This window comes from Sardina pilchardus, chromosome 10 (genome assembly GCF_963854185.1).
Source record: "Sardina pilchardus chromosome 10, fSarPil1.1, whole genome shotgun sequence".
NCBI classification, from domain to species: Eukaryota; Metazoa; Chordata; class Actinopteri; order Clupeiformes; family Clupeidae; genus Sardina; species Sardina pilchardus.
Window position 1 is genome coordinate 31,479,446 of NC_085003.1, and position 25,697 is coordinate 31,505,142.

General features: G+C 42.4%; 1 protein-coding gene across 1 annotated transcript; it reads left to right on the forward strand.

Annotated features, from left to right (window-relative positions):
* Window positions 1–13: 13 nt before the first annotated feature.
* Window positions 14–25,675, forward strand: nlrc5 (NLR family, CARD domain containing 5). The gene is made up of 44 exons (XM_062546516.1): window positions 14–45; window positions 1,743–2,086; window positions 2,592–2,669; window positions 2,948–4,733; window positions 5,176–5,259; window positions 5,469–5,552; window positions 7,143–7,226; window positions 7,717–7,806; window positions 8,058–8,126; window positions 8,452–8,505; window positions 8,704–8,787; window positions 9,476–9,559; window positions 9,836–9,925; window positions 10,007–10,054; window positions 10,153–10,254; window positions 10,556–10,639; window positions 11,025–11,108; window positions 11,471–11,560; window positions 12,103–12,162; window positions 12,375–12,458; window positions 12,878–12,961; window positions 13,765–13,854; window positions 14,118–14,183; window positions 14,412–14,495; window positions 14,687–14,767; window positions 15,100–15,183; window positions 15,408–15,494; window positions 16,075–16,134; window positions 16,960–17,001; window positions 17,312–17,395; window positions 18,180–18,263; window positions 18,483–18,566; window positions 18,647–18,730; window positions 19,115–19,201; window positions 19,308–19,391; window positions 19,699–19,803; window positions 20,744–20,827; window positions 21,246–21,329; window positions 21,526–21,609; window positions 21,830–21,913; window positions 23,739–23,816; window positions 23,962–24,045; window positions 24,165–24,248; window positions 24,450–25,675. Exons 1-44 carry the CDS (start codon window positions 14–16, stop codon window positions 24,529–24,531), a joined length of 5,469 nt encoding a protein of 1,822 aa, XP_062402500.1. The 3' UTR covers window positions 24,532–25,675.
* The last annotated feature ends 22 nt before the right edge of the window (window positions 25,676–25,697 follow it).

Sequence of the window (25,697 nt, forward strand, 5' to 3'; positions counted from 1 at the left end):
TATTCATATTGATATGGTCACTATTGGAGCGAATATCAAGACCAGGTAAATTCTTTCCAATGTCATGACTTAGAGCTGCTGTCAGTGATTATACGCGATTTCAAGCCTACATTATGTTGCCTCATTCAGCAATCATCTCCTCATGAGTCGTAATCTGTCCATTAAGTGAGAACAAAACAAAATGAGGTATTTTCAAGCAAGTAGCCTAGGTCTCGCTGCCTGCGACCTAGGAAGGCGTGGGTAGGACAAGGACAGTCTCAGGACAGTTGCGTGCCTCTTCCACTGGCACCTAAAGGACAAAAAAACAGAAGCTCCCATAAGGTGACCAGATTTCTGAGAAAATTCGGGGACATTTTCAGTTCAGAAGTGTAAATAGTCCTACCTCCAAACATGTAGTGTTTTTATCTTAAAGTTTATAAACTTAAAACGGGACACTGTCCTAGCCATTCATGAAGTATTCGTCTCCTAAATTGCAGGTGAAGTGATTAACAACTAGTTTCCTTTTCTGATTACAAAGTAGCTGAGATCAAGAACATTAATAGCCTAATTTTGAGAATCAGCTGTAACAGGTAGGCTATCAGCCAGACATATCACCCAAATTAAGTCTCTAAATAGACACACATTTCTGACATAAAAGATAGGCAACTAGCAATTCAGAAGTCTACGACAACTTCACTGAATATAGCCTAGTGTCCATGTCCTCCTTTTGACAGTGATATACATGCACATCCGCGTGATGGCATTTGGTTGTAATTTGCATTATTCATCCACGCAGTTTTTGGATTTTCAGGCTTGTCTGCATCAAATTAGGTAGGCTATTGTAGGCCAAATCGAAACCTTAAACTCTTGTAGTCGGTTTTACTTTCGTTTTCTCTGTAGCTTACTGCGCAACGTTATGTTCGACTCTGGTGAGTTTTTCTCATTTATTATTTTTTATTATCAGTTTGTGTTTGTGAATTTGCCGATTGCAGACATGTGCGGACATGCGGAAGCCTAGTATCAACAGTTCAAACTAACCGCCTGTGGTAGAGCCAGACGACATTCGCATCACCAACGCTTTGTTGTCCCAGGGTTATTTCAGGACGTAGGCTACAGGACATTTGTGATCAAGTTGTGAAGGCTACGGGGAAACGGAGTTATTAGCTTCCACTTTACATTAAGTATAGCGTAATATAGATAACGTTTACAATTTTGGGGGAAGTCTAAGGATCGCTATACTTTATTTCGGAGCGCGCATGCGATAGAAACAATTGAATGAAAAGGCTAAGTTCGTCCTAGTTGATTTGATGAGTAGCCGTCCCGTCAGTTTTCATAGTCTGTGTATTGAAATGTTTATTTTTGTATTATAAACATTTGGAGTATGCCTAGTCTTTGATTTTTAATTAACTACGGGTTTTCCACTCTGCGGTAGCCTACTTGCAGCCGGTAGAAAAGTATCTTCGTATCACTTCAGCTGGTGTGGTCTACTGGGACTAGAATGCACTGCACGTGTTAGTCTAATGATGCCAAACAGAAGCCAAACGTTCAAAACATAAGAGTTAGTCCTTTATCAATTGTGAATTATTCATATGAAAAAAAACTGTTGAAGTCATGTCTTGTGAGTCTTAATTGTGTGTGTGTGTGTGTGTGCGTGCGCGCGTGTGGGTAACACCACTGTGTATGTTTAAATGCAGGGTTAACATTGTTGTAGGGAGATCTTATGTGTTGAGGTGTTGCTGTGTCTGTCACCAGGCTCTGTGAAGGAGGCCCAGAGCTATTGGGGGCAAATGGGTCACAATGGAGAACACAGACCTGGAGGATGGCGTACTCTCCGTGCTTGAGCAGCAGAGCCTGAACCTGGTGGAGGTCATCAGCGCCCAGGGGCCGCACGTGCTTGACCTGCTCCAGAACCTGGTTGAGGGCAGCGCGCGAGACCAGCTGGTGCAGCTGACCAGGCCCCAGGAGAAGGCCGTCTGGCTGGTCAACCACTTCCACAATGTGGGGCCAGTGGCGTGCGGACGGTTCCTGGAGACTGTCTGCATGTGCTGTGAGGACATGCCCATGTTCCTGGAGTCACAGCTCATGTCAGTCTCGGGATTTGTGACAGGTACGGTGCCTCCAAAAAAACCCCACATACCTCCATCAAATGAAGCAAACATCTATCAAAGAAGTTCTCTTTGGTCTCGCTCTGTTTTTGTTGAGTGAGAGTCCCTAAAGGGGATCTCAGGGGATTTTCTTGTAAAAGTTTAGCTGAGTAGCCTTAGTAGTAGTTCCATACATAATGCAGCATATGTGTCTTTCAGGAGATAATATTTAATTACCTCCTGAATAATTTGAGCACAACCTTTTGTAACATGTAATTGAGTACAGTAAGTGTACTAGTAGGCTATTCTGAATGAAACAAAAAACAATGATGCAGAAGTGTAAGCTGAGGCAATAAAATGAAATTGAAACCAAAGTATAAACTGAAAATAAACCGTCGGTGCTTCATCTCTATTTATAAGATCTATCATATTCACAATCATATTAAGTACTTTTCATTGTTTGGCTTGGTGCTCGGCTTGATGCACGTGCCAAGAATTCCCCGTAATTCTTGCATTGTTATGTTTAAGCTGAAGGTGACATTGGAAATCAACAGCAAACAACGATTTCAGCTACTGTGGAGAGCCCTGCTAAGCGTCCACGACTAGGTACTTTCTTAATTGCTAACTTCCTCATTGAGGCTAGTTGTAGCACAACATTTAACCCATCTCTACAGTAGGTGTTTTCATGCATCATCATAGTAAGTCTGTGTTAAACAGTGGAGGTATTAAAACATTAGTTTGATAACCATCCTTTTAATTAATTGTAATATTGTACACTAGATGTGAAATTAGAAACATTTGGTCAATTTGTTGGGTTCTTTTTTAATAACAACACACAACATTGACATTTTTCAAATATATTTATTTCTTGCTTTTCCTTTTAGACCATGTACAGTGCTACACAGATAAAACAAAGTCATTACTGCTGCAAAAACATAAAAGCTTCACCAAGAATGTTGTTAGCGAGGTACGTCTGGATGAGACGTTGGTCAGCCTGCGCCGCAAGATCGTCCCTCGAGGTCGAGACAAGGCAGCTAGAGTGCAGGTCACGGCTTCCACGGCTACCTCCTCCGACCTCCAGGAGTCTGACGAGGCTTGCGTGGAGGACCGGGTGGCGGTGACCTCCCTCCTGAAGACTCCTGGCCAGGCCACGGTGCTTCTGGGGGTGGCCGGCTCAGGGAAGACCCTGCTGATGTACAGCTTGGGTCAGCGCTGGGCCCAGGACGGCTACCCGGCCCTCAAGCTGCTGTTCCTGCTGGAGTTCCGCCAGCTCAACGCCGTCTCCCGCCACCTCTCTCTCAAAGACCTCCTCTTCCGTTTCTTCCTTCCCGCTGAGAGCGACGATCAGGCCGAAGTCGTGCTCGACTACGTCGTCTCCAACCCTGAGAAGGTGTGCTTCATATTCGACGGCTACGACGAGTTTCGGGGAAAGTTCTCAAACCCTGTTGACCTCAGGGGGGCCTTTGACCCGCGCTGCCCACTCCCCATGGCGGAGCTCTTGTCCGGGCTGTGCGGGCAGAAGATCCTCCCCAGGTGCACCTTGCTGGTCACCTGCCGGCCCCGAGACGTGGTCGACCTGTTTGACGGCTGCCGCATCGGCGAGCTGCTGGGCTTCGAGCAGGCGCACATTCGCGAGTATGTGCGGTTCTACTTCCAGAAAAGGGACGAGGCGCTGCAGGAGCGGGCGGTCAGTCACCTGACCTCCAGCCGCCACCTGCGGACCATGTGCCACGTGCCCGCGCTGTGCCACCTCTGCTGCGTGTGCCTGGACCACCTGTTCGCCCGGGAGGGCCCCGGCACGACCACGCCGCTCCCAGCCACCCTCACGCAGATCTACTTCCAGATCCTCGCCGCGTTCCTGAGCCGCCGTGCCGCTTCTCCTCCTCGGGACGGCGCGGTCTCTCGGGTGTCGGTGGCGCGGCTGGACAGCGTCACGCAGGCGCTGGCCAAGCACGCTGGGCTGCTCCGAGAGCTCGGCCGTCTGGCCCTGGACGGGTTGGAGGAGAGCCAGATCGTGTTCGCTGCGGAGAGACTCCGGCCCGAGCTGGCCGAGTTCGGCAGCCGCACGGGGCTCCTGCGCCCAGTGGAACTGACGCTGGAAGACGGCGGGAGGCAGCCGGGGGTGTCCTTCATGCACCTCACCATGCAGGAGTTTCTCGCCGGACTCCACCTCATGACGAGCGACGACGTCTCGGACGCTCAGTTCAAGAAGAAGCTGACCCTCAAGACCCGGTGGACGGCCAAGAACGAGCCCAAGACCGTCTTCACCGACTCGCTCCAGCTGTACCTGTGCGGTTTCCTCGCGTCCACATGCACCCCGTACCTGATTCAGCTGGCCGGTGGCGGCGCCAAGCACAATGTCAAGAGGCGCCGGACGCACGTGGTGAAGGTTCTGGAGAGCTTCGCGGGCAGTGCCAACCTCAGCGGGCCCAAGATGGTGGAGCTGTGCCGCTGTGCCCACGAGTCGCAGGACGTGCAGCTGGCAGCAAAGGTGGGCTCGCGGCAGTGCTTTGAGCTCAGGAACATCCGGGTGACCCCCGTTGACCTGGAGGCCCTGGCCTTTGTGGTGACGGCGGCTGGTGAGAGCACCACACTGGACTTTGGAGGCTGTTCCATGGAGCCAGAATCTCTCGATCTGTTGGAGGGCTGCAGAAATGTGGAGGCCCTCATGTGAGTTAGTCAATAAGGTGTCTTCTTTTTAATTTTTAATGAAAATTTCAGCTCGTGAATATTTATTTATAATTAATTTATTTATAATATTTTGCTCATAAAGATGCGGTTATAAATCTGAGGTGCATTCAAATTTGCAACAGTTTTTTCGGTGAACGTTTGTGAACAATCGCAAACAGTCTAAGGAGGTAGTTCTCTGCGAACGTACATTGGAACTGGACGTGAGTTTGAGGAAGGCAACAATGCAATCACCACGAATATTCGCCACTGTTTGCCAAATTTGAACGCACCTTTGTACTTTGAGCATGCCACCACTTCGGGGTGTGCTGTTGTTGGTGGCTAGCCCATCTGTGTTGTTGGTGGTGATTGTGTACCATTATGTATGGGTGTGTGCATACAGTATACATGTATGCAGATTTTGTGTATCTTTGTGCCCTTTTAGTTTCCGTAGTCGAAAGTATGATGATAATTTTGCTGAGGCGTTGTCTGCTGTCATTCCGAAACTCCAAACCCTGAAGCGTCTTCAGTGAGTCATTCAAGCACAACGTCTAATAAGAAACACCTGAACATACCGCACATGGCACATGGCACATTTCCTTTGTAAACAATGATGTCTGTGGTGCTGAGTGCCAAGTGCCAACTGTGGTTATGGCAGTTAATGTGTAACGTCTTTTTTTTATATAATGCACAAGGCCAGGTATGGTTGTTAAAGTAACCTGTTCTCCCAATCCTCAGCCTGACAAGTACAAACCTAACAGAAGTTGGAGCTGCTACACTTGTTCAGGCCTTGAAGAGCTGTCTTCTGATTGAGCATGTGGAGTAAGTTTGATATCAATCATGGATATACTTCAAACGCAGTAAACGAGTAGACACAATGGAAGCTTCTGGTTTCTGTTTTGACATCACGTCTCGTTGGTCTTATGGGGCTTTTCCGACAGCGGCCTATTCACACGCTGGTGTGGCGCAAGATGAGCTGAATTGCTTTTGTGGTTTCAGTTTGGGAAATAGACTTGGTTACAAAAAAGCCGTGCACATCTTGGCGAGTTAATTCTTTGCTGGACAGAAAAATAGACCTAAATGAGAGAAATGAAAAAGTATAAAGTCTGCTAGTTCAATCAGGAGCAGCTTCTAGTGTGTAGTGATGGGTGAGTCAAGGGGGTTTTGTGACCACAGCCGCCCTACCCGACAAAATGGGTGTTAAACATCCAACCCGAACAGGACCCGACCTACAAATTGCTAATTTTAAAGCAACACTAAAGAGTTTTTTGTACCTTAAAATAATGTTTCCAAAATCATTTCATTGGACCTTCATCAACTCATAACAGGGTGAACAGCACTTCTGCATTCGCTTCTCGGCCCTCTATTGTCTATAACCAAACCTTAGTGTTGCTTTAACGATAAGTCATGTGGTTGCATTCATATCATGGTAGCCATGATAATGTTTCCTTATTTTATGAAGCATTCATGTACTGTAGGCTAACAAAGAAAATCACTTTTTGATTAATGGGACAATGATCCAATGGAGTCACTGTAGCCTTGTATAAAACAGGTTATGCTATATTAAACTGCCCATTACAATGGAACACTTCTAGACTTAAAAACAAATAAGCAGCCTTTCATCCTATCCATTTCACTCTCTCTTCCTCACGTACACACACAACACTATACTTCACACTTACCTCTCTTACAATGAATTTGAGCAAAGTATTTGCCAGTATTATCTCCGCTCTTCTTGCTGACCATCAAAAAAGTGTTGGGGAGAAATCTGAACAAGAGGTAGGGTACAGGCTAGGCCTACCACAGATACAACCTCAAATGAATAAAAAATGGGATTATTGTGACTGCACAATGTTATGCTATTGACTAATTATAAACTCAACTGAATTAGACGACAGCTATTGTAAAAGCCTGTGGAGAGAGATAGTAATATGCATGGAAACATGGATGGAAATAACTTGCGCTAAGTTTTTTTAAATTATTTTTTTTTATCAAATAATCGGCTATCAGCTGGGTAATTAGAAGCAACAGTTTCTTACTGTGGACAGGCTTTGTCCAAGCCTTGTATCCAATAAACTCTGGTGTGTATTTGAGACAGAGACAGGAGAGAAGGTGGAAATCTGTCTTTAGCCTACATCACATGATTTTTAACTCCATATTGCTATATAGCGATTTGTACCCGACCCACCCGCAATATTACCTATACAGTACATCCTGCCCACTCCTGCCCGCGGAATGCGGATTAGTAGTTAGTAACCGCTACTGTTAGTAACCACTAGCGTCATTTATCATAGTCCAGTCAACTAAATCATCATCCCAAAATAAGTACTACACAATAAATCTAGCACTTGTTTAAGATAGGATATCTGTATGGAGATGTATTTGTTAATCTACTGATTGTTCTGTTTCTAGCCTCAGTAACAACAACATAACAGACCGAAGTCTAGAGAAGATAATGGACACTTTTCCCAAAGTCTCAAATCTGAAAACTGTGTTGTGAGTTTCCCTTTCTTTTTCTTTGTGTTAGTTCTATTTTTAGGCCTTATGTTATGCCAACTGCTATGTCTAAGGTGAATAAGGTGAAGTAATGGTTTATTCACTGCAATGTATTACTGATATGTTAAAATATTTTCATTAAATTCCTAAAATTCTTTTCACACCTTTTAGACTTTAACTTAAACTAATGTCATGTTTTGTCACTATTTAAACCACATTTAGCCAGTACAGGCTCTCACCAGTCTCCATAGCCAATAAAAGTGGCATAATGAAAAATAGCTAACATATGTCGTTTTACATTAATTTTTTCACTATTTGCATGATGTATACATTAATCAGATGTGTTCAGTTCTGTGATGTATTTCACAGCATAGAATGTGATATTGATTATTTGAAATAATTATCTTTCAAGTGAATCATGCACTTTCTCTGAGAATCTTGTTCAGACGTGAATCATGCAGCATACAGTTCAGTATCAAATACATTGCAGGCTGGGGAGAAACATTTATACCTGGAACGGACTGTTCAGACTTGTCAAGATGATGATGACCTGTAACACTCTTCAGCTGGTGCTTGTAAAGTGAGTTGAACTACCGTAATTTCCCAACTATTGCCCGTGGCGTATGTCCTCAACTATGAGGTTAATGCACGGGAGCAGTTGATATGGTATTAATATGGTTTTGTTTCTTTTAACTTCCATAAAACAGTCTTGTGGTTTATACATAATGCAGCTAATGCACTGTAAATTACTGTACAATATTGTGTATTGTGCAGAGATTATTTTGTGATTAGAATGATTTAGCATAACACTTTTCCTTTTTTTTTAATCAGGGGAGCCAGTGTATTTGAGAAGACAGAGGAAGTGCATGAATTCAACCTCCATTTTATCGGCAGGAGAAGGTTTGTGGACGAGTAGCAAGAACACAGCTCCACTGACACATGAATAAGGAAGTTGGTTATAATATTTAGATAAGATAATCAGATTGCATGGTTATGCCGGGCCCTGTACAATGCACCATTGTTAAAAGGTTAAGACTATTTAATGTGAACAAGTCAATTAAGATGCACTTAAGATGCCTGATTATTAACCTATAGATAAATATGCAATATGTTTGTCGTCATCTAGATAGCCGTGTTGGTTTATTTAATGTTAGCTAGACAAGGACCTGTGAGCTGCCATTAAGACGAAGATTAATCTTGGATGATTACTTTTTTTTTGGCCCAGTGAGAGCAACTTGAGCAATCTTGACCAGGACAATGAAACTTCAAAGACTCTTGTGTATGTACATGCTGAATTATACTCTCATCATGTGTATTTATTCATGTGTAAATTAAGAAACATTATGATTGTATTTCACTTGTGGTTAATATTGAAACTGCTGATTTATCGTGCATAGTGTACGAAACATTATTGTGGGATTGATATTGTGTTTCATATCGGAAATGCTGACTTCTCCTCACTATTGGCTGTTTTTAGCTGGACAGATTATAACCTCAGTGTGCCTCGTTTGAAAGAATTGTGTGATGCACTCAAGAGCTACCAGGGCTTGACTAAGATAAAGTAAGTAGTGACACAACACAGTATTACTATATCAGCATTAATTTCGTCCAGTGCTACTTTATTAGTATTGTACGACGTATTAGTATTAGTATTGTACGACGTGAGTATCAGGGCCACACATGAAAAAAAGTTGAAATGTCATGAGGACTTGGATCTCGACTATGGACTTTAAAGTCGACATGTCAACATTAATGTCGAAATTTCGATGATAAAGTTGAAATATCAAATATCGTTTCAACTTTAATCTTGACATGTTGTCTTTATGCTCGACATTCAAAACTAGTTAGTAGAGTTGTTGCTAAACCCGATCCTGAAGTACAATTTCACCAAATCCTCTAGGCTACACTAGCCATTTTGTACAAGTCATCGGCCATTGGCCGCTATTTTAGAGCAGTCACTCTCTCTCCAGACTAATTTTGATGGGTATGCCGATGAAATGCTGAGATCAAAGTCGACATGATACATGTATATCAACTTCAGTCTCGCAAATTTCGATTTTAGTGAGTTTAATATCGTCATTTTTTTTTCTTCATGTGTGGCCCTAATACTAATACATTGATGATAGCCATGGGTTTACAGACATAGGGATTTGAAACTCTAGAAAAATGCATTTGACACCCTGTTACTCTGTATTTGAGTTTACGTGAAGCACGGTACGGTGACAAGTCCCTTGGTCCTTTGTCCACAGCCTGTCTCGGAACCGGCTGGGGAATCAAGGAGTGATGAAACTGCTAAAGCTACTGTCAGCCCTGGGGACCATACAGGAAGTGATGTAAGAATCCATGCTTGTAGATTCACGCTAACTAAGTTCCTTAGCCCCTGCACTACCGTACACAGTGCAATGTGAAATTTATTGCAAATGTATCACGCATGAATACAACTTTACATTACTGAACTCAAAACAGCAAGATGGATTGATTTTGTTAAACTGAGCAAAAATCAGCAAAAAAATCAACAAATGTAATTTTTAGATTTGCAGTCTGAGACTGCAGTGTGTGTGAGACTGTACGAGTGTAATCTCATAGTCTCATGCTTGGCTCTGTGCTAGTGTCAGTGAGAATGGTGTAGACATGGAGGGCATGGTGCTCATCGCTGACCTGCTCTCAAAGGACACTGACCTGTCCCAGGTGGATGCCAGGTAGGCCACTCTTGTAATGTTAGCCTGGAAATCCAGAGTTCTCGGGAGAGCACAATTTGAATTTGCTCTTATTTTTGACAGCTACTGTGGAGGGAAAGAACTGGTCTTGAAGTTTCTGCCAAGAAAAAGGTAAAATGCTCTCAGCCTGTCATGATAACAGAACCAGTCTGATGTTATTCTAACAGCTACTCAATCAGACTGGATCAAATGTATTGTTGTTGTTACAGCAATTCGACCCCAGCATCTCAACAGACCCGATCCCAAATGAGGACGAGACTCGACTCCAACAACACTGAACAGGATGAGGATCAGTTGAGAAAGACATTCAGGTATGTCTAAAAAATCAAAGAAATAAATCAATCAATGGCACAGGTGTAGACCTTTGTGTCATTGTGTAGACAGCACAGTCCCACAACTTCAGACATGGGAAGGAGACATATCTTCATACATGTTACAGTTATATTACAAGGGTCATAAAGCAACTTGGTGTTAAGTGCCATGCACAAGGGCACAGTGGGAGAAGGCTAGAAGCCAGAAATTGACATTTTGATCAGTTTCGACTTAAAATGTAAATCATGACACCCCTTCTCTTGACTGACCTTTTTCATCTCAACCATTAACTTCCTGCAGCCTGAAACACAGCACCATCCAGCCAGCCAACATGGACAAACTGTGCAAGAAACTGAGGCACTGTCCCGGCATGCTAAATTTAGAGTAAGTGATTGTCTCCCGATTGTCTTCCTGTATTTCCTGTAATCTATATCTCTCTCTTTCATATAACATCCGTATTTTTTTCTATATATCTCTCTCTCGCTCTCTCTCAACGCATACAGTATTGCATCGGATACTAGAAGGATAGTGGATGAGATAAAGTCAGCGATGCAAACAGCTCACATTTTTGATGCTAAAACAAATTGGAAGTTGAAAGCGTTATTAAGTGTTAATATATCGCTTGGCATAAACGTAGACGGGCAACTTCAGGAACTCAGGATTCAAGCTTCTGTTACAAATAGAGAGGGTATAAACGGAGCGATGGCCTGTGAGACCGCTGATTCTGATTGGCTTTCAGATTTCATATATCCCCATGTGCCTTTTTCAGCTTTTCTTTTGGGACATTTGAAGACAACACCATTGATAAGCTAGTGAAGAACCTCCCTAGCATGATGGGTCTTTACCTGCTGAGGTGAGAACATCTCACTGTGGTCTTCTTGATGGAACAACTGCTTTTGACACTGAATGTTGTGTAGTTGATAGATATTATGTTATCTTACTGTTTGTTACTATAGCTATTCAATTTAACTCACACTGGCTCTTGTCCTGCCACATGTGTCATAACTAATGTTGAGACAGTAAACGCATTGGAGTTTTGTAGGATTGTGAGTGTTTTGACTTTTGATGGTGTTGTTTTTTTTCATGAGATATGCCAGTGTTGTATACCTGATGTGTTAAGGTGTTTTTAAGCTTTATGGAGTGACACTCATTAGATGTGGTGTTTGTGATGTTTTGTTGTCATGTATTGATTTGAATCTCCCTTGCCTCCTGTAGTCTTAGTCATGTCCAGATGTCCACAGATGGAGCTCTGTTATTGGTCCGTTCCCTGACGGACTGCCCACGGGTGAAAGCTGTGGAGCTCAGGTGTGTGTGTTCTCCGGCATCCTGATCCCCATTGTTGTGCTTTATGACTTTTCACTGCAAATGCCATCCCTAAGTAGGTTTTTAACTCACCGTTTAACTCTCTGAATATACATAACCTGAATACCCGAGGATAATCTGTGTTAATCATGTACAATAGAACATCTTTATGAACATAGAAACATTTTCTGTTTGTATGTTCATAAATACAATGTAATCATGTTGTCAACATGTGCTGACAAGGAAAGGGTTATTGTTGCGTAATGTCAGCTGGCTGTAGGGGTTGTATCTGCTCCTTTTTATTTAAAAAAATCAGCAGCTTGTGTTTTGTTCAAGGGTGCCCAAATCTTTGCACACATTTTCATCAGTGCATATTGCACATGTCTATGTCGAGAGAGAGAACAGTGGTTGTGTGTGTGTGTGTGTGTGTGTGTGCGTGCGCTCATGTGTCTGTGTGTGTGTCTATATCTGTGTGTGTGTCTGTGTGTGTGTGGTGTGTTTGAATCTGTTATACGGAGGAGTTATGAGAGTTATGTGCTCATCAGGCCCAGAGGGGAAGCCTTCATAAAGTTTTGGGAACTAAAAGCAGAGCATGCAACTTGCAAGTGAGTATCGTTTTCCCTTTGTCTCTCTCTCTCACACACACTATTTCTCTCTGCAGAGGCTTGGACAGGAAGTTAACTCTTGCAAGTTGCCTCTATGATGATGGTTGTGGGTTTCTGGTTTCCTCGTGCCCACTACTTACAGTACTGTGGTGAACTGGTGATGCAGCTGCAGTGTCTGTTTTTTTATTATTTTTGTTTGCTTGTGTCCTCAGGCTCACTCAATACAAGCTGAACAGCAGAAATGTGGAAAAACTCTCTGAAATCCTCGAGCCCTGTGCACGAATTTCTGACCTCGAGTATGTCAATGTCAATGTCTATTTATTTATCTTCCTGAAGTCCTCATTGCTTGTGTCCTTGACCTGAAGTGTGGCCAATTGTAACCAAGTGCACCTAACATGGAAAGTCCCTTATAAATCCTTTAGTCCCTTCGCTTTGGACAAAGGCATCTGCCAAATAGCAATAACCATAACCATAACCATAAATTCAATACAGAATCCAATGTAGCAACTGAATTGCCCAACCTTTTCCAGAAATATGAATATGCTCCGGCTTCATTACAGTAATTTGAGAACTCCATGTTACGCATTTAAACAATATATGTCTGTCTGGCTGTCTGTAAATATCTGATATTATTTAGTGACGTGGGTTGTGTTTTTCATGCAGGTTTTATTGTGAATGCTTCTTTGTGATGTATTTTGTCTCTTTTCCCCTCTAGTCTGTCCAGTAATCGCCTTCAAGATGAGGGTGTGGAAATCTTAATGGACTGGCTCCCAAAACTGCGAATCGGAAACTCTGTGAAGTAAGTGACTTGAAGTTGCAGTTCAGAGAAGAAGTAGATTTATTTTGTGTGTATGCTCCTTGGGACGTGGGCCCTTCAACTGGCCATGCCTCTCCAGTTTTAATCTGGCAGTCAATCCAAATGAAAACTAAACAAAGCAAACACCACTCTCAGGTCAGGGCCACACCAGGTCTGCAACTGAAGGGCTCCGTTCACACAGTAGTTTAGTAGTCAATTAGGTGAACCCAGAAATGTTGATTACACCAAAGTTATGAAATAACTCCCTGTCAATTCCAAGAGAACATATCATCCCAGTGCAGGTGACCCTTAAACCATTACAGCTGGGTACCTAGAGTCCACACGGGTGACCCCTAACCATTACAGCTGGGTTACTCAGAGTCCGCACGGGTGACCCCTAATCCATTAAAGCTGGGTACCTAGTCCACACGGATGACCCCTAAACCATTACAGCTGGGTACCTAGAGTCCACGCAGGTGACCCCTAAACCCTTACAGCTGGGTTACTCAGAGTCCGCACGGGTGACCCCTAATCCATTAAAGCTGGGTACCTAGTCCACACGGATGACCCCTAAACCATTACAGCTGGGTACCTAGAGTCCACGCAGGTGACCCCTAAACCCTTACAGCTGGGTTACTTAGAGTCCACATGGGTGACTGAGCTCTGTACTGTACTGTACTGTATTCTTGCAAGAGTGGGGTTCTTCTTTCGGCGCACAAATCTGTGTGATATGCTTGAGCTTGATTTGTTCTTTTGTTAGTGTTGTTGCTGCTGTGGTTGATGTTTTTGTTGTTCTTGTTGAATAGTTTGAATAACAACGGGCTCACTCAGGTCGGCGCTCTCCAGCTGGTGAACTCCATCAGCACCTGTGAGAAGGTGGTGGCAGTGGATGTCAGGTGCAGTCTGATTTGATCATTTCATTGCCATATCGTTTTTCAATCTCGTCTGTGTGTGATGTGATTTTTCTCAAAATCTCTATACTATTAATATTGAACTGTTATGATAACCAATATTCTTGCCATATTTATTGTGGCTCTATGATATTAACATTATTATGAAAAAACCAAACAAACATTTTTGTTTATTTGCCCTTACTGTTTATACATTGTTAGCCTTCCTATGTGTAAGTAAGACCTTTTCTTTTTTGCCTTTGTGTTAGTCTGGGGGACGAGGAGAAGTCCCTGATTCGCTTCATGCAGGAGAGTGCGCAGGAGAAAAGTCTGAGGTGAGTTAGCACACAGGAAACACCTCTGTCTGTTTGAATGAACGTGCTCGACCACAACACTTCATAATCGTCTCACAGGTGTGGGTGTGGGTGTGGGTGTGTGGGTATGGGTTGGTAACTTTCATTCATGGAGAAAAAAATGTGCTGCTTTTATTCAGTTGAGCATAGCCTCTTTCATAGCCACTCCTCAAACCTCTTCCTGTTCCACGCTTGGTTTATTTCCTGTAGTCTGAGAGAGTGCAACTTCAGACCTGAGCATTTGCAGACGCTCGTGGAGATCCTTTGCAGAAGCCCCAAACTGGTCAACCTAGAGTGAGTTTAATTTTTTTAATAGTTATTTTTTATTATTTTACTTTTTGCAATTGTGAAAGTCATACTCAAGCTAAACCCCCCCCCCCCCCCCCCCCCGAAATAACAGTATTGTAGACACACTGCTACTGTACTGTGGTAAGATAGTTGTGTTAAGATACTGTTTAAATTAAGGTTTTGTCTTCTGCCTGTAGGCTGTCATACAATACCCTACACAGTGAAAGCCTGAGCATACTGAACAGGCTGGCCCAACTGTGCGCACTGCAGAATCTTGAGTAAGTGTGAGACAAACACACCCACACACATACACATACACATACACACATGTGCACACACATGCACACATACACACATGCGCGCACACATACACACATGCACACGCGCACGTAATTTTAACCACAAGAAAAACTTTATTTCCTTATACAGAATTATAGTCTGACATCAGACACTCACTCACAGACACACACACATACTGACATTACAACACAAGCATAAGAGCAGAAGAGTTCAATTGTGTCACAATACTCTGGCAGTATTTGCTATTGCACATACAACGTTAACTTTGCACTGACCAGATGAATGTTTTGTTTTTTTAATGGTTTTTCAGAATGAGGAAAAATGGATTGTGTCCTGAGGTGATAGAGCAACTCTTCCAAAACATAAGCCACTATCATCTCCAGTGGACCATCAGGTCAGAGAGAGATTGTCAAAAGTGTTAAATGCAAAAATGTTAAAGGGATTGTTTGCGCTTGGACATCAGCCCCCCCAATCCCCCCACCCCCCCGGGTACTCAGCACTGTAGACTAATGACTCTGTGATGACAGTTATGTCATATGAGATCCATGAATCCATATTGTACAGGTAATTCTGGAGGTGGTCTGTGTTGTGATCGTGGCCTCTGTTGCTTTCTGGCAGGATTGAGGAGGAGTGGATGAGCGAGGAGGCTGTGCTTGTCCTTGTGTCGGACTGCTTGAAGGTCAATGCCAACATAAAGGAGATAGGGTAAGACTTCGCCTCTCAAACAAAAGAACCACAGGTTTATTTATCTCACCAAAATCTATAATTAGCATCAGTTGAATGAATGGAACTACTGTATCATCAATTGGCACATGAACATTTCTATTGATATCTAAGATCTTATATTCTCAGAAGTCTTTATTTCTTTATAGAAATTATAAATTTGTAAACACAAAAATAGATAAGATTAGATTATGTATTGTATTGTCATTGTGCAGAGTACCAAAGACAACAAAATGCAGGACAGTATAAATACAGTATAGACAGGTAGTGCATACAAGAAATATAGTGCAGTATAGACAGTAGTATACAGCTGGTTTGCATACATATTCCGCAAATGCCAATTGTGGCAGGGTGGTTAACTACAAAGTGAAACTGTCAAAACCCACATCTTAAGGGGTGCCATAGAGACATATGGTTTTGTCACCACCCACTGTACTTATATTGTAACAGTGCTCCTTCTGTTGGATTTAGTGTGTTTTCCGTAAGGTATTTTATATGTCAAAGAAGAGTGATATGAATTTAACGACATGGAAATCACCTCTTCTCGTCTCTTTCTTTGCAGGGTTACCAACACAGTATTGACTGTTTCTTTGTCAGGAAATGCCAATCTGGCCAATCACAGGTACAGTATGCTCCCCTGTGTATTAGCTGCAGTGTTTAATCCCAAAAAGCATATTAATACCATATCACCTGTCCTCGTTGATTAACTCTTAGTAACTGGGAAATTACAGTATGTATTTTACCAATACCCATGTTTGCTACCATATTATTAATTGCTATTCTTAACTGCCAAATGTGTCTTTGGCCATTGCCCCGTTGGTTTTCCCCAGTCCGCAGAGACTTTGTCCAGTCTCATAAATGCGTCTCCTTATAGCACTGAAATAGTGGATGACATTACAGTACACCGTAGTCCTTTTCTCTAATCTAGTCTTCAAATCTTGTAAACCCATATTTAGTTGCAGAAAAGACATAGACAAGACATGAAATATTTCATGAAAATTATACACTCACTTTTTACTTGATTCCAGCAGCATGTCTAGTGGGAGCAGCAAAAAAAAAACTGGAAACGTTTTATAATGCTCAACAAAACGTTTCAATCTCAAAACGTCCGCAACTAAGTCTCCTCAGTTCCCAAAGCTTTATATCAAACTGTTGTTAAAAAGAAGAGTTTAAGCAACACAGTGGTCTCAACTTGTTGGAAAAGTATCCATGGCATCAAATTCAAAATAAGCATATATTTTCCAAAAAACACTTCCCAATCATAATCAAATACATTTTTAGTAACTTGTCCTGAAGAAGGCTACAGTACATGCCGCTACGCGTGGGCATGTCCTTAATTTAATAAAGCCTTTTTTAACAAAGGAGTGCCTTGGTCTGAGAAAACTTTTTCTCTTTTTTGACATTTTTATTAACATTTATTAACATTTCACTTTCTCCTCCATCTCAGTGGGAACTCTGTGGCTGCAGGCTCCTCATTGACATCTATTGGGTAGGTGCAGTCTCCTCTCACCCATAGCTGAGTGATGTGTGTGTCTGCTTTACCAGTCAGGAGTGCGTTTCTCAAAACCATAGCTAACTTTTAGCAACTTAATTGGTTGGCAATGGGAAAAAATTGGCATTGCAACCAACAAAGTTGGTTAGTTTTGGGAAATGCGCCCCAACAAAGTTGCAGATTAACAAAGAATGATATGTTATTAGCAATGGCATATCCATCTTGTAGTAGCCTGTAGTATGTGGTTTGGTTTCAGTAATAGTTATTTAAATGGCATGGTAACTAATTGCGTGGTAAAATCCCTCAGGTTTGCCAACAGTGAGATAATGGGCCATCATCTTTACCTCCTTAAGCCTGTGCTCTCAGCCTCTTCTCTGCTACAGGAGATAGAGTAAGTGATGGACAGACCTCTGACATGAGCAGAAGATATCAGACTCTTTAGTTGCATCTGTGTTTGTGTGAACCATGTGTTAGAGCGCCCTCTAGTGTTGAGAATATTCTGGATGTCCCCCTATCCTTGTCTTGATCTTTCCTCTTACCATCGTGCTACAATGCTCTTTCTGCAAAGACTCAGCGAGACTAAAACTGTCTGTCTAGCACTCTTGCTTTGAATACAGTGAAGTCTCGATGTTAATACTGTTATTCATAAGTATTAAGCCGTTGTCTTGCAAGCTCAATGAAAATGGCATAGATGTGATACATCCAGTTTCAGATTGTTTAAATGTGGTTTGTACTTTAAAACTGGTGATCTGTAGACACTGTTGGTAGCAACAGGAGACTGGGGTGATATGAGGACACACAGGAACCAAAACAATGATTCATTGAGCAGCAGAATCCAAACACAAAGTGAAAGTATTTTTTATTCTTTCGTTTTAGGAGGGATGCTTGCATAATTTACCAAAACAAACAATAGCAGGCCTGATAGAGTTCAGGTGTGGTGCCTGAATTCAGGCTTGATCTTGGCCATGTTCGTAATGTCAAGAAAGGCTATTCTCTATAGTGTCTTTGAATGTATTTGATCATTTTAGGTACAGATAATTTTCTGTCTATCAGCCATGCAATAGTTAAAGATAAATGTGCTCAGCTCTTATCTGTTTCCAGCATGTCGTCCTGTTCAGTGCCCAAATCCAGGTTTGATTGGTCATACGAAGATAAACTGTCTTCTTTCTCTTTAGTCTGTCTCTGAAAAGAATTGGCATACAAGGAACAGAGTTTCTTACTTCTACAATGCAAGATCTGAGGAACCTGAGAAAGCTCAGGTAAGCACATGGGATGCAGTGGTCTTCATCAAAACCGCTGAATTTTCAGTATCTCTGATTGTTAATCAAATTAGGTTAAGCTGGCTGAACTTCGTTCCGTCAGCTGTTTGATATACCCACCCGGTAGATATATAGATGTCAAATAACAATTTTCTTTTTCTTTCTGTCTTTCTTTCTGTCTTTATTTGTTTAACCTGTCTATATTTCTTTATGTATCAGCCTTTATACTGAGCAGTCTTCTGAGGATGAAGTATTGAGCATTGTTGCTGCATTGCAGGGATGTCCAAAGCTTGAGAGTATTTCGTAAGTCAGAATTATTTTCGTGACACACATTTCTTTAAAAGCATAAGCCCTGTGGTCTTACTGGTCTTTGTGTGTTGCAGCTTGAGTGGCTATATAATCAGTGATGAGGGCGCAGAGGCACTTGGAAGAGTGTTACCCAGTCTGCTTCATCTCAAGTCCATTGGGTAAGGCCTGTCCCAACATTCCCAACAACTGTATTAGAACGTTCCTCAAGTGCTCGAGGGGGTGACTTATTTGTGCATGGTACAACTACATTTTTTTTCTTTCACTATATTGAGTGACGTCAAAGCTTTCTCCTGGGGGCTTTAGAGAGCTTCCATGTGACATGTTCCGAATTCAGCAAAACTCTTTTCCCACTTCCCAGTTGCTCATGAGCATACTGCCCGATACAATAAGAGAGAAGTTCAGAGAAAGTCACCTCAACCCCAATGCAATAGCACATGATGTATTTATTCTTGACACAATGCAAAGAGTTTAGAGGTGCAAAAGCATGGAATGAGTCAGTCAGCTATTGCTGACGGCATCCCTTGTTGTCCTGGTAACTGCAGGTTGTCTCAGGGTTCTCTCTGGTCCGCTCAAGGAGCTTTGGCGCTGATCAGAGGAGTTGGCCAGTGCTCACCACTAGAGGGCATCAGGTGAGAATGCAGAAGTGGAAGACTGCTTTTTGTGCCTTAGAGGAACATGTATAAATGTTGAAATGTTGCATATATTCTCTCCCCTGTCTGTCTGTTCTCTCTCAAGGCTGGACCATATTGTGCTGTTTCCGAATGCGCTGATCTGTCTGTCCCAGTGGCTTCAGCAGCTGACCTTTTTGAGGTGTTTGAGGTGAGATGACCTCGCCGGATATAGCCATGACCCGCGAGAGATGATATGTGTTGGTGTGTGAAGTCCACTCGCTGAGCTGCAGTAGGCCACAGTGACATAAGGGACTGATTTAGAAAGACAGGAAATGAGGCGGGTGTGCCACAGGAACCACATACGCTATATGCCCCACTGCAGCTTAGCAGTTTAGCAGTGGCAGATTGCTACACAGCCCTTCTATATATTAGACGTTCTCCTGGTGTTGTAGTCAAAGGGTGGCAGATGTGGTGCAGTGCAATGTACAGCTGATGTTTGTTTGTGTTTTGTTTAGACTGAATAGGATCTCCATGGGGACAGGAGACCCTGAGGAGTTGAACAACACTGTTGTGTCTCTGATGGAGTCACTGCAGGGCTGCACCAGGATAGAACAGATTGAGTGAGTGTGCGCACATACACACACACGCACACACACACACACACTCACACTGACACACACACTCACACTGTTGTGCACTGTGTATTAAAACATGCACCAATGAACACAGTATACACATGACTAAAAAAGGATAAACACACATCTTGTTGAGGTGCTAACTGATTAAATGAAGACTTCAGTGACACAGAACTTAAACACACACACACACACACACACACACACACACACACACACACACACACACACACACACACTTACTCAACTCACACACACACATTGGACTGATGGATCAGGGATATGGTAAACCAGGAATACTCCCGTTGTGAGTCTACATTTATTCAGCAGATGGGTACCACTTCAGTCTGAATCTCTTCATCTGTTGTAACACACATCAGTATGACCCTGGAAATCCAGAGTTCTCGCGAGAGCACAATTTGAATGTGCTCAGTATCTCACTCTAGCAATCAGGAATGAGGCTCATTACCCATGCCGTTGGAGCCGAGCTGCACCAATCACATCGACGTATCTGATATTCATGAGTTTCATCAGGTTCCTTGCCTCAGATGCATAAAACCAAGCACACAGATTATGAATGCAGACTGAATGGTGCTTGATTAATACACCTGTGACAAGAGACCTGATGAAACCCATGAATTGGCAGGCCAGAGGCGAGGTAAACAGATTACGACAGCACTGCAAAATCGAAGTCCAGAATCAGCCAGTAAACATTGGTCATAGTGTAATCCAATGCGTGCACTGCAGTGATATTTTCAAATGCATGCTTGGTGCCGCCCCTCGAGCTGGGCCATTTTCATTGCTCATAGCCGGACCCTAAACCATTCTAGATTTTGGTCTGGATTTCCAGGCCACTGTACACCAGTATGGCGAAGGCCCCTACAACGCCATTGACTGTCATTTGATCATTTGCTTTTTTGTGCAGGTTGGAAGGCATGAGGCTTGGAGACAGTGGGGTACAGGAGCTGACGAAACACATTCCCAATTGGACCAAGCTCAGACAGATAAAGTAATTGGACCACAGATTCTGACTTCACACATAATCACTTATGATGAGTTATTGATATCTCAACAACCACAACAAGAACAATAATTCCAAAATTACATTAAATATTATTTTGTTAACACATTTTATTTACTCTGTCTCTGTGCTTCATCTAAATACAATCTATGTAAAATGTTGTACCACCTGCAGTACGGTATCATTCTCCGTTTGTTTGCAAACACTTTGACAGTGTCAGTGACAGTTTGAGGTGCTAGTTCTCAGCTAACTTGCAGTGGAGCTGGATGAAGGGTTACTGTTTAAATTGACAGTTTGCACAAAATTGTCCAGAGAAAACATTTGCTTTGTTTTTCACTTTCGTTTGTGAATTTGAGCTGTGAAGTCCCCTGCTGTAAATCCTGTCTTGTGTGCTTGTACTCTGCAGCCTGGCAGACACCAACATGAGTGACAGTGCTGGGGAGAGACTAGTGCAGGCGCTCACTCACTGCTCAGTACTGGAGGAGCTCAAGTAAGCACTCATTCATTACACATTACTTACTCATACATTACTAGTCGATATATATATATAAATCCATCCATCATCTACAACAAACTTTTAAAATATTTAATGAGATGATAAGAAACAATAGAACCTGTGTGGATTGATGCCTTTTCTGTTATGAATACAGTATCTGGATGTTGACCTTGCTCTCCCTGTGCTTTAGTCTCAGTAAGAACAGGCTGGGTTATGCATCTATGGCCAACTTGGGTGAAATCCTGAGTGGTCTCACGCACCTTAGGATCTTCAAGTAAGTCTGTCATGATTTTATATAGAAAATGCTAAAGAAAGCTCACAGCTAGACAATTACATGATCAGATGCATGATTATTATAATGATTGTCTTACAAAATCTAGGATAAGACTACAGTATTCTGTGTTAAACTGGCCCTTAGCATTCTTTAAAATCTGTTTTGTCATGTTTTGCTATCTGATATCATGACTAACTTTAGTTTAATTTTGGGCTTGAAGTCTCTCAGAGAACCAGGTTACTGCTGATGGTGCTATGAGTTTGTCTACAGGACTGAAGAACCTTAAGCATCTGACTAAATTACAGTAAGATTCCCTCTCGTCTATTAACGCCTGAAGCAAAGTATGTCATGCCATGAATCTGGTTCAATATTGTTGATACATGAGCTCAACAGCCAATCAAATTACCCCAATTCCGGAGGCAGTGTGAATTGTGTATTTCTCAGTCAGAGCTATTTTGTTTGTGTCTACTTCACATCGTCAGGAGTGTCCAAACACTAAAGTTATTTTGAGCACACGGCCAGGATGACCAGCTCAATGACTCAAGTGAGAAGCAGTTTAGCTGAATTGGACTAGATGTGTATTGGATCCCATTTACAAATGGCAAATTCCTTTATCTATGTGCCTTATAATAGTAACTTTGGAGTGCCGTTTTTTGTTTTTCTGATTGCAGTACCGGTGGTAACTCAGTTCTTTTCTATGCCTATTTGATCAAAATGGAAGGTAGATTTGAGTCTATAGTGTAAAGACGTCACTTCTCTGGACCAATGAGGGAACAGAAAGCGGTCGAAGGAAAATCCGTGAAGCAGCCGCGCGCTGTTTGAGACATTAAATGATTATAACCCCTGTTGAATCCTAATAAAGCTGACTCCGCCAAATATAAGAAGGTCTAGTTCAAAGTAACATTATTCTCAGGGGTCAGGCTGGTGGGCTTGGTGGTGCCCTCGAAAGTAACATTGTGTATTATCCGGGATCAGGCTTATGTGAGCCATAAGCGTCTGATCATTACTATTTGCTGTGTATTGCCACCAGTCATTCTTACCGACCCCGTATCGTCAGGAATATGCTGAGGGTCCTATTCTCCTCCACTGCCGGTTATATTCGGGCGGTTCCCGACGCAATCATTGTTACTAGTTCCAGAAAGGATTCAGGGGCTGCCCCGCTGACTCGGATCACTATACTGTCATACGTGCTGACCCACAACCACATGCTATGCACAGAGTCTGGCTGTGTTAGGATGCGATTACTCGATACAGACCCTGTAAACAAAGCGACCACCGCTTCATAATATTACAGTCAATTTCAAAGACAGCTTGCCCTTTCCAGTGGTTAACTCCTACGGCGGCGGTAGTTAAACCCTAGCCATCCATTACGCTAGCACGTTTCCTGGGACCGGACACAGCCGCATAAGTACATAGTGGCTACGCGGATCAGCATAACAAATTTATTGGACAGGTACAAGCTAATCATCCAACACATTACAGAAGTACATCTAAATGCAAAGTGTGAAAGTTACTTAAACAGGTTCAAGAAATACTTAGGCTAAGATACAAAAACAGACAGAGAATGAAACATACTTTACCAGCTCAGAGGAAGATGACTACACACCTACGTGTGGGAGCCCTAGCTAATAGAGACTCCATGAATGATGTTTTGTCTACCCTTATAGGCTTAGGCTACAAAGTTTGTGATTGGTTCACACAGTGATAGGGGATTACATGAATGGAGATCACATGATGAGTACTGTAGGTGAAACTGAGACCATTGTTGTAGTGAAACCACTTGAGTAAATTAATCAAGACATGACAATACATTTGGTTACATTTCCTGGTCCAAGTTGACTTCTGAGGACTTTGGACAAACATGTGACAGGAGGTCCACAATAGGCCCACACTTAGTAGCTAATCAAGAGTCCATATATGATTGAAAGGAATGTCATCAGCCTGGGAATGAAGAGTTACTTATGATTGAAATGAATGTCATCAGCCTGGAAATTTAGATCCTTACAATAGTGAGAATAATGGGTGCATAATATTGGATTTGGATATGATATACTATATAGATAAATGACTGTCATTGTTGGACAAGTTTTATATTCTTGTGAATGCTCATCAGTGAATATATATTACAGTTTAATCTCTATTGGGACAACTGAACTTGCCAGCGTGGCTGACTCCTTAAGACACTGCGTCAACATTGAAGATATCAGGTACTTCTGTCAGTGAAACATGTTTATCACTGTATCTACACTAGTCATTTCAAAGGATGTGTAGCATTCAACCTAATAAGACTGCTTATGTTGAACATTTTATTTGTGTTGATGTTTTGAAATCTTGCTCTGTGACTTCTTCAAGTTTGGCCTGGAATAACTGTGGCGATGAGGTGGCTTCGGTCCTGGCTAAGGTTCTACCTAAATGTGTGAAGTTGAGGTGGCTCGAGTAAGTGACCTTATACAGTTCTGAATTTGGTTTACCTCTTTGCAAAAGCCTCATTTATTTATTTAGTGTAGTTTAATCTTTATTATTAATCTTTTTTTAAAATATTTTCTGTGTTTCAGTTTGGAGTGCAACCGAATCAGCATGAAAGGAGCCAGATCTCTTGCAGAGAGTCTGCGGTTTTCCTTCACGGTTGAGGTTGTAAGGTACTGTACGCTCTCCTTTATCATTGAGGTCGTCAGCCTGGGGATGAATATCATCAGCCTGGGAATTAGGATCCTTACATAACTTACTTATGTTGTTTGTTACTCTATTATCACCTGTTTGCTCTCAAGCTTTACTTTTCCCATCCACTTGTGCTGTGTTAAATCTCCACCTCTCTTCTTGTGATCTTGTCTTGTGAACAGGCTTTGGCGGAATCCCATCAGCAAAGATGAGGGATATGCACTGAGACAGACTGAGCAGAGACTAAGCTTTTCCTCGACGTAGTGGACACTGCCCGGTCCATCCTCACCAGGTTGAGGTTTTATTTGCACTGCTGACGTGGAGGAATGTGAATAACGTTTACACGATAATGAGGAGCACTCTACCTCAACATGTGCTTCAGAGGTAGGAGGCAGGAGGCGACCCACAACAGTAGTACTGAGGGATTCACCATTCCAATAGAGCTGTTTAGGAGAGACACAGAGGAACATACATTAGCCCTATAAACATGATAAACAAACATCAGTCAGGAGTGAATCAGTCAGGAGTGAGGACATTATGTATACATGAATTACATTCCCTGTTCGCAGTTAGATTCTCCTTTTTGAAAGGCAGACGGTTAAAGACAGAATTAATGGTTGCAGCAGCAGCGGTATAGTGACATGTGACAGTGGGCTCACAGTGGGCTCATAGCTCCATGAGGCAGAGTAATTCATCTACTGTACATGTCAGGACCCCTTACAACTTTATTTCTCTCCTCTGTGTCCCTCTGAAACGAAGCTCTGAAACAAATATGCAGTCGAACGTACGTGTCTGGTGTTAATCAGTCACACAGCAAAACCATAAACCTGCTTTAGGACATATTGAGAAATCACATCAGGAAGCATGATGCTCACTTCTCCACCTCCCCTAAATACTTTGGAGTGAAGTATCTCATGATGCATTTTGTTTCCTATTCAAATTGATGCATTCCAAGTAGTCAAATTTATTGGACGTTTGGTTGCAGCAGATAAGCTCACACATGCATGTGTGTGCGCGTTTTAGTACCTTCCACAGACAACTTTGAGTGACATGTTCATAAACTCCACACACACATACATGGGTATTCCTGTGTTCACCTGAACACACACACTTTGTGCTCTTCATTATCATATATTTAATTATCTTGGTTATAAATGTAATGCACATTGTTATCTTTTTCATTGTGATCTTTTTTTTTATTCAAATAAGTTATGGTGTGCTAACCTAACTCACCCCTAGATGGCGATGTACACCCAAATTTGGAAAATGGAGGCTACATTAAATTATTTTGAATTTGCTCTTGAATTAGGCTATGTAGCCTACATTATGTTTTATGACTTGAAAATGTATGTAATGGAAGCTGTATCAAGTGTGGACTTCTTACCAATAATGAATAAAGAACACTCTCAAGTGGTCAGCGTTTTAGCCTA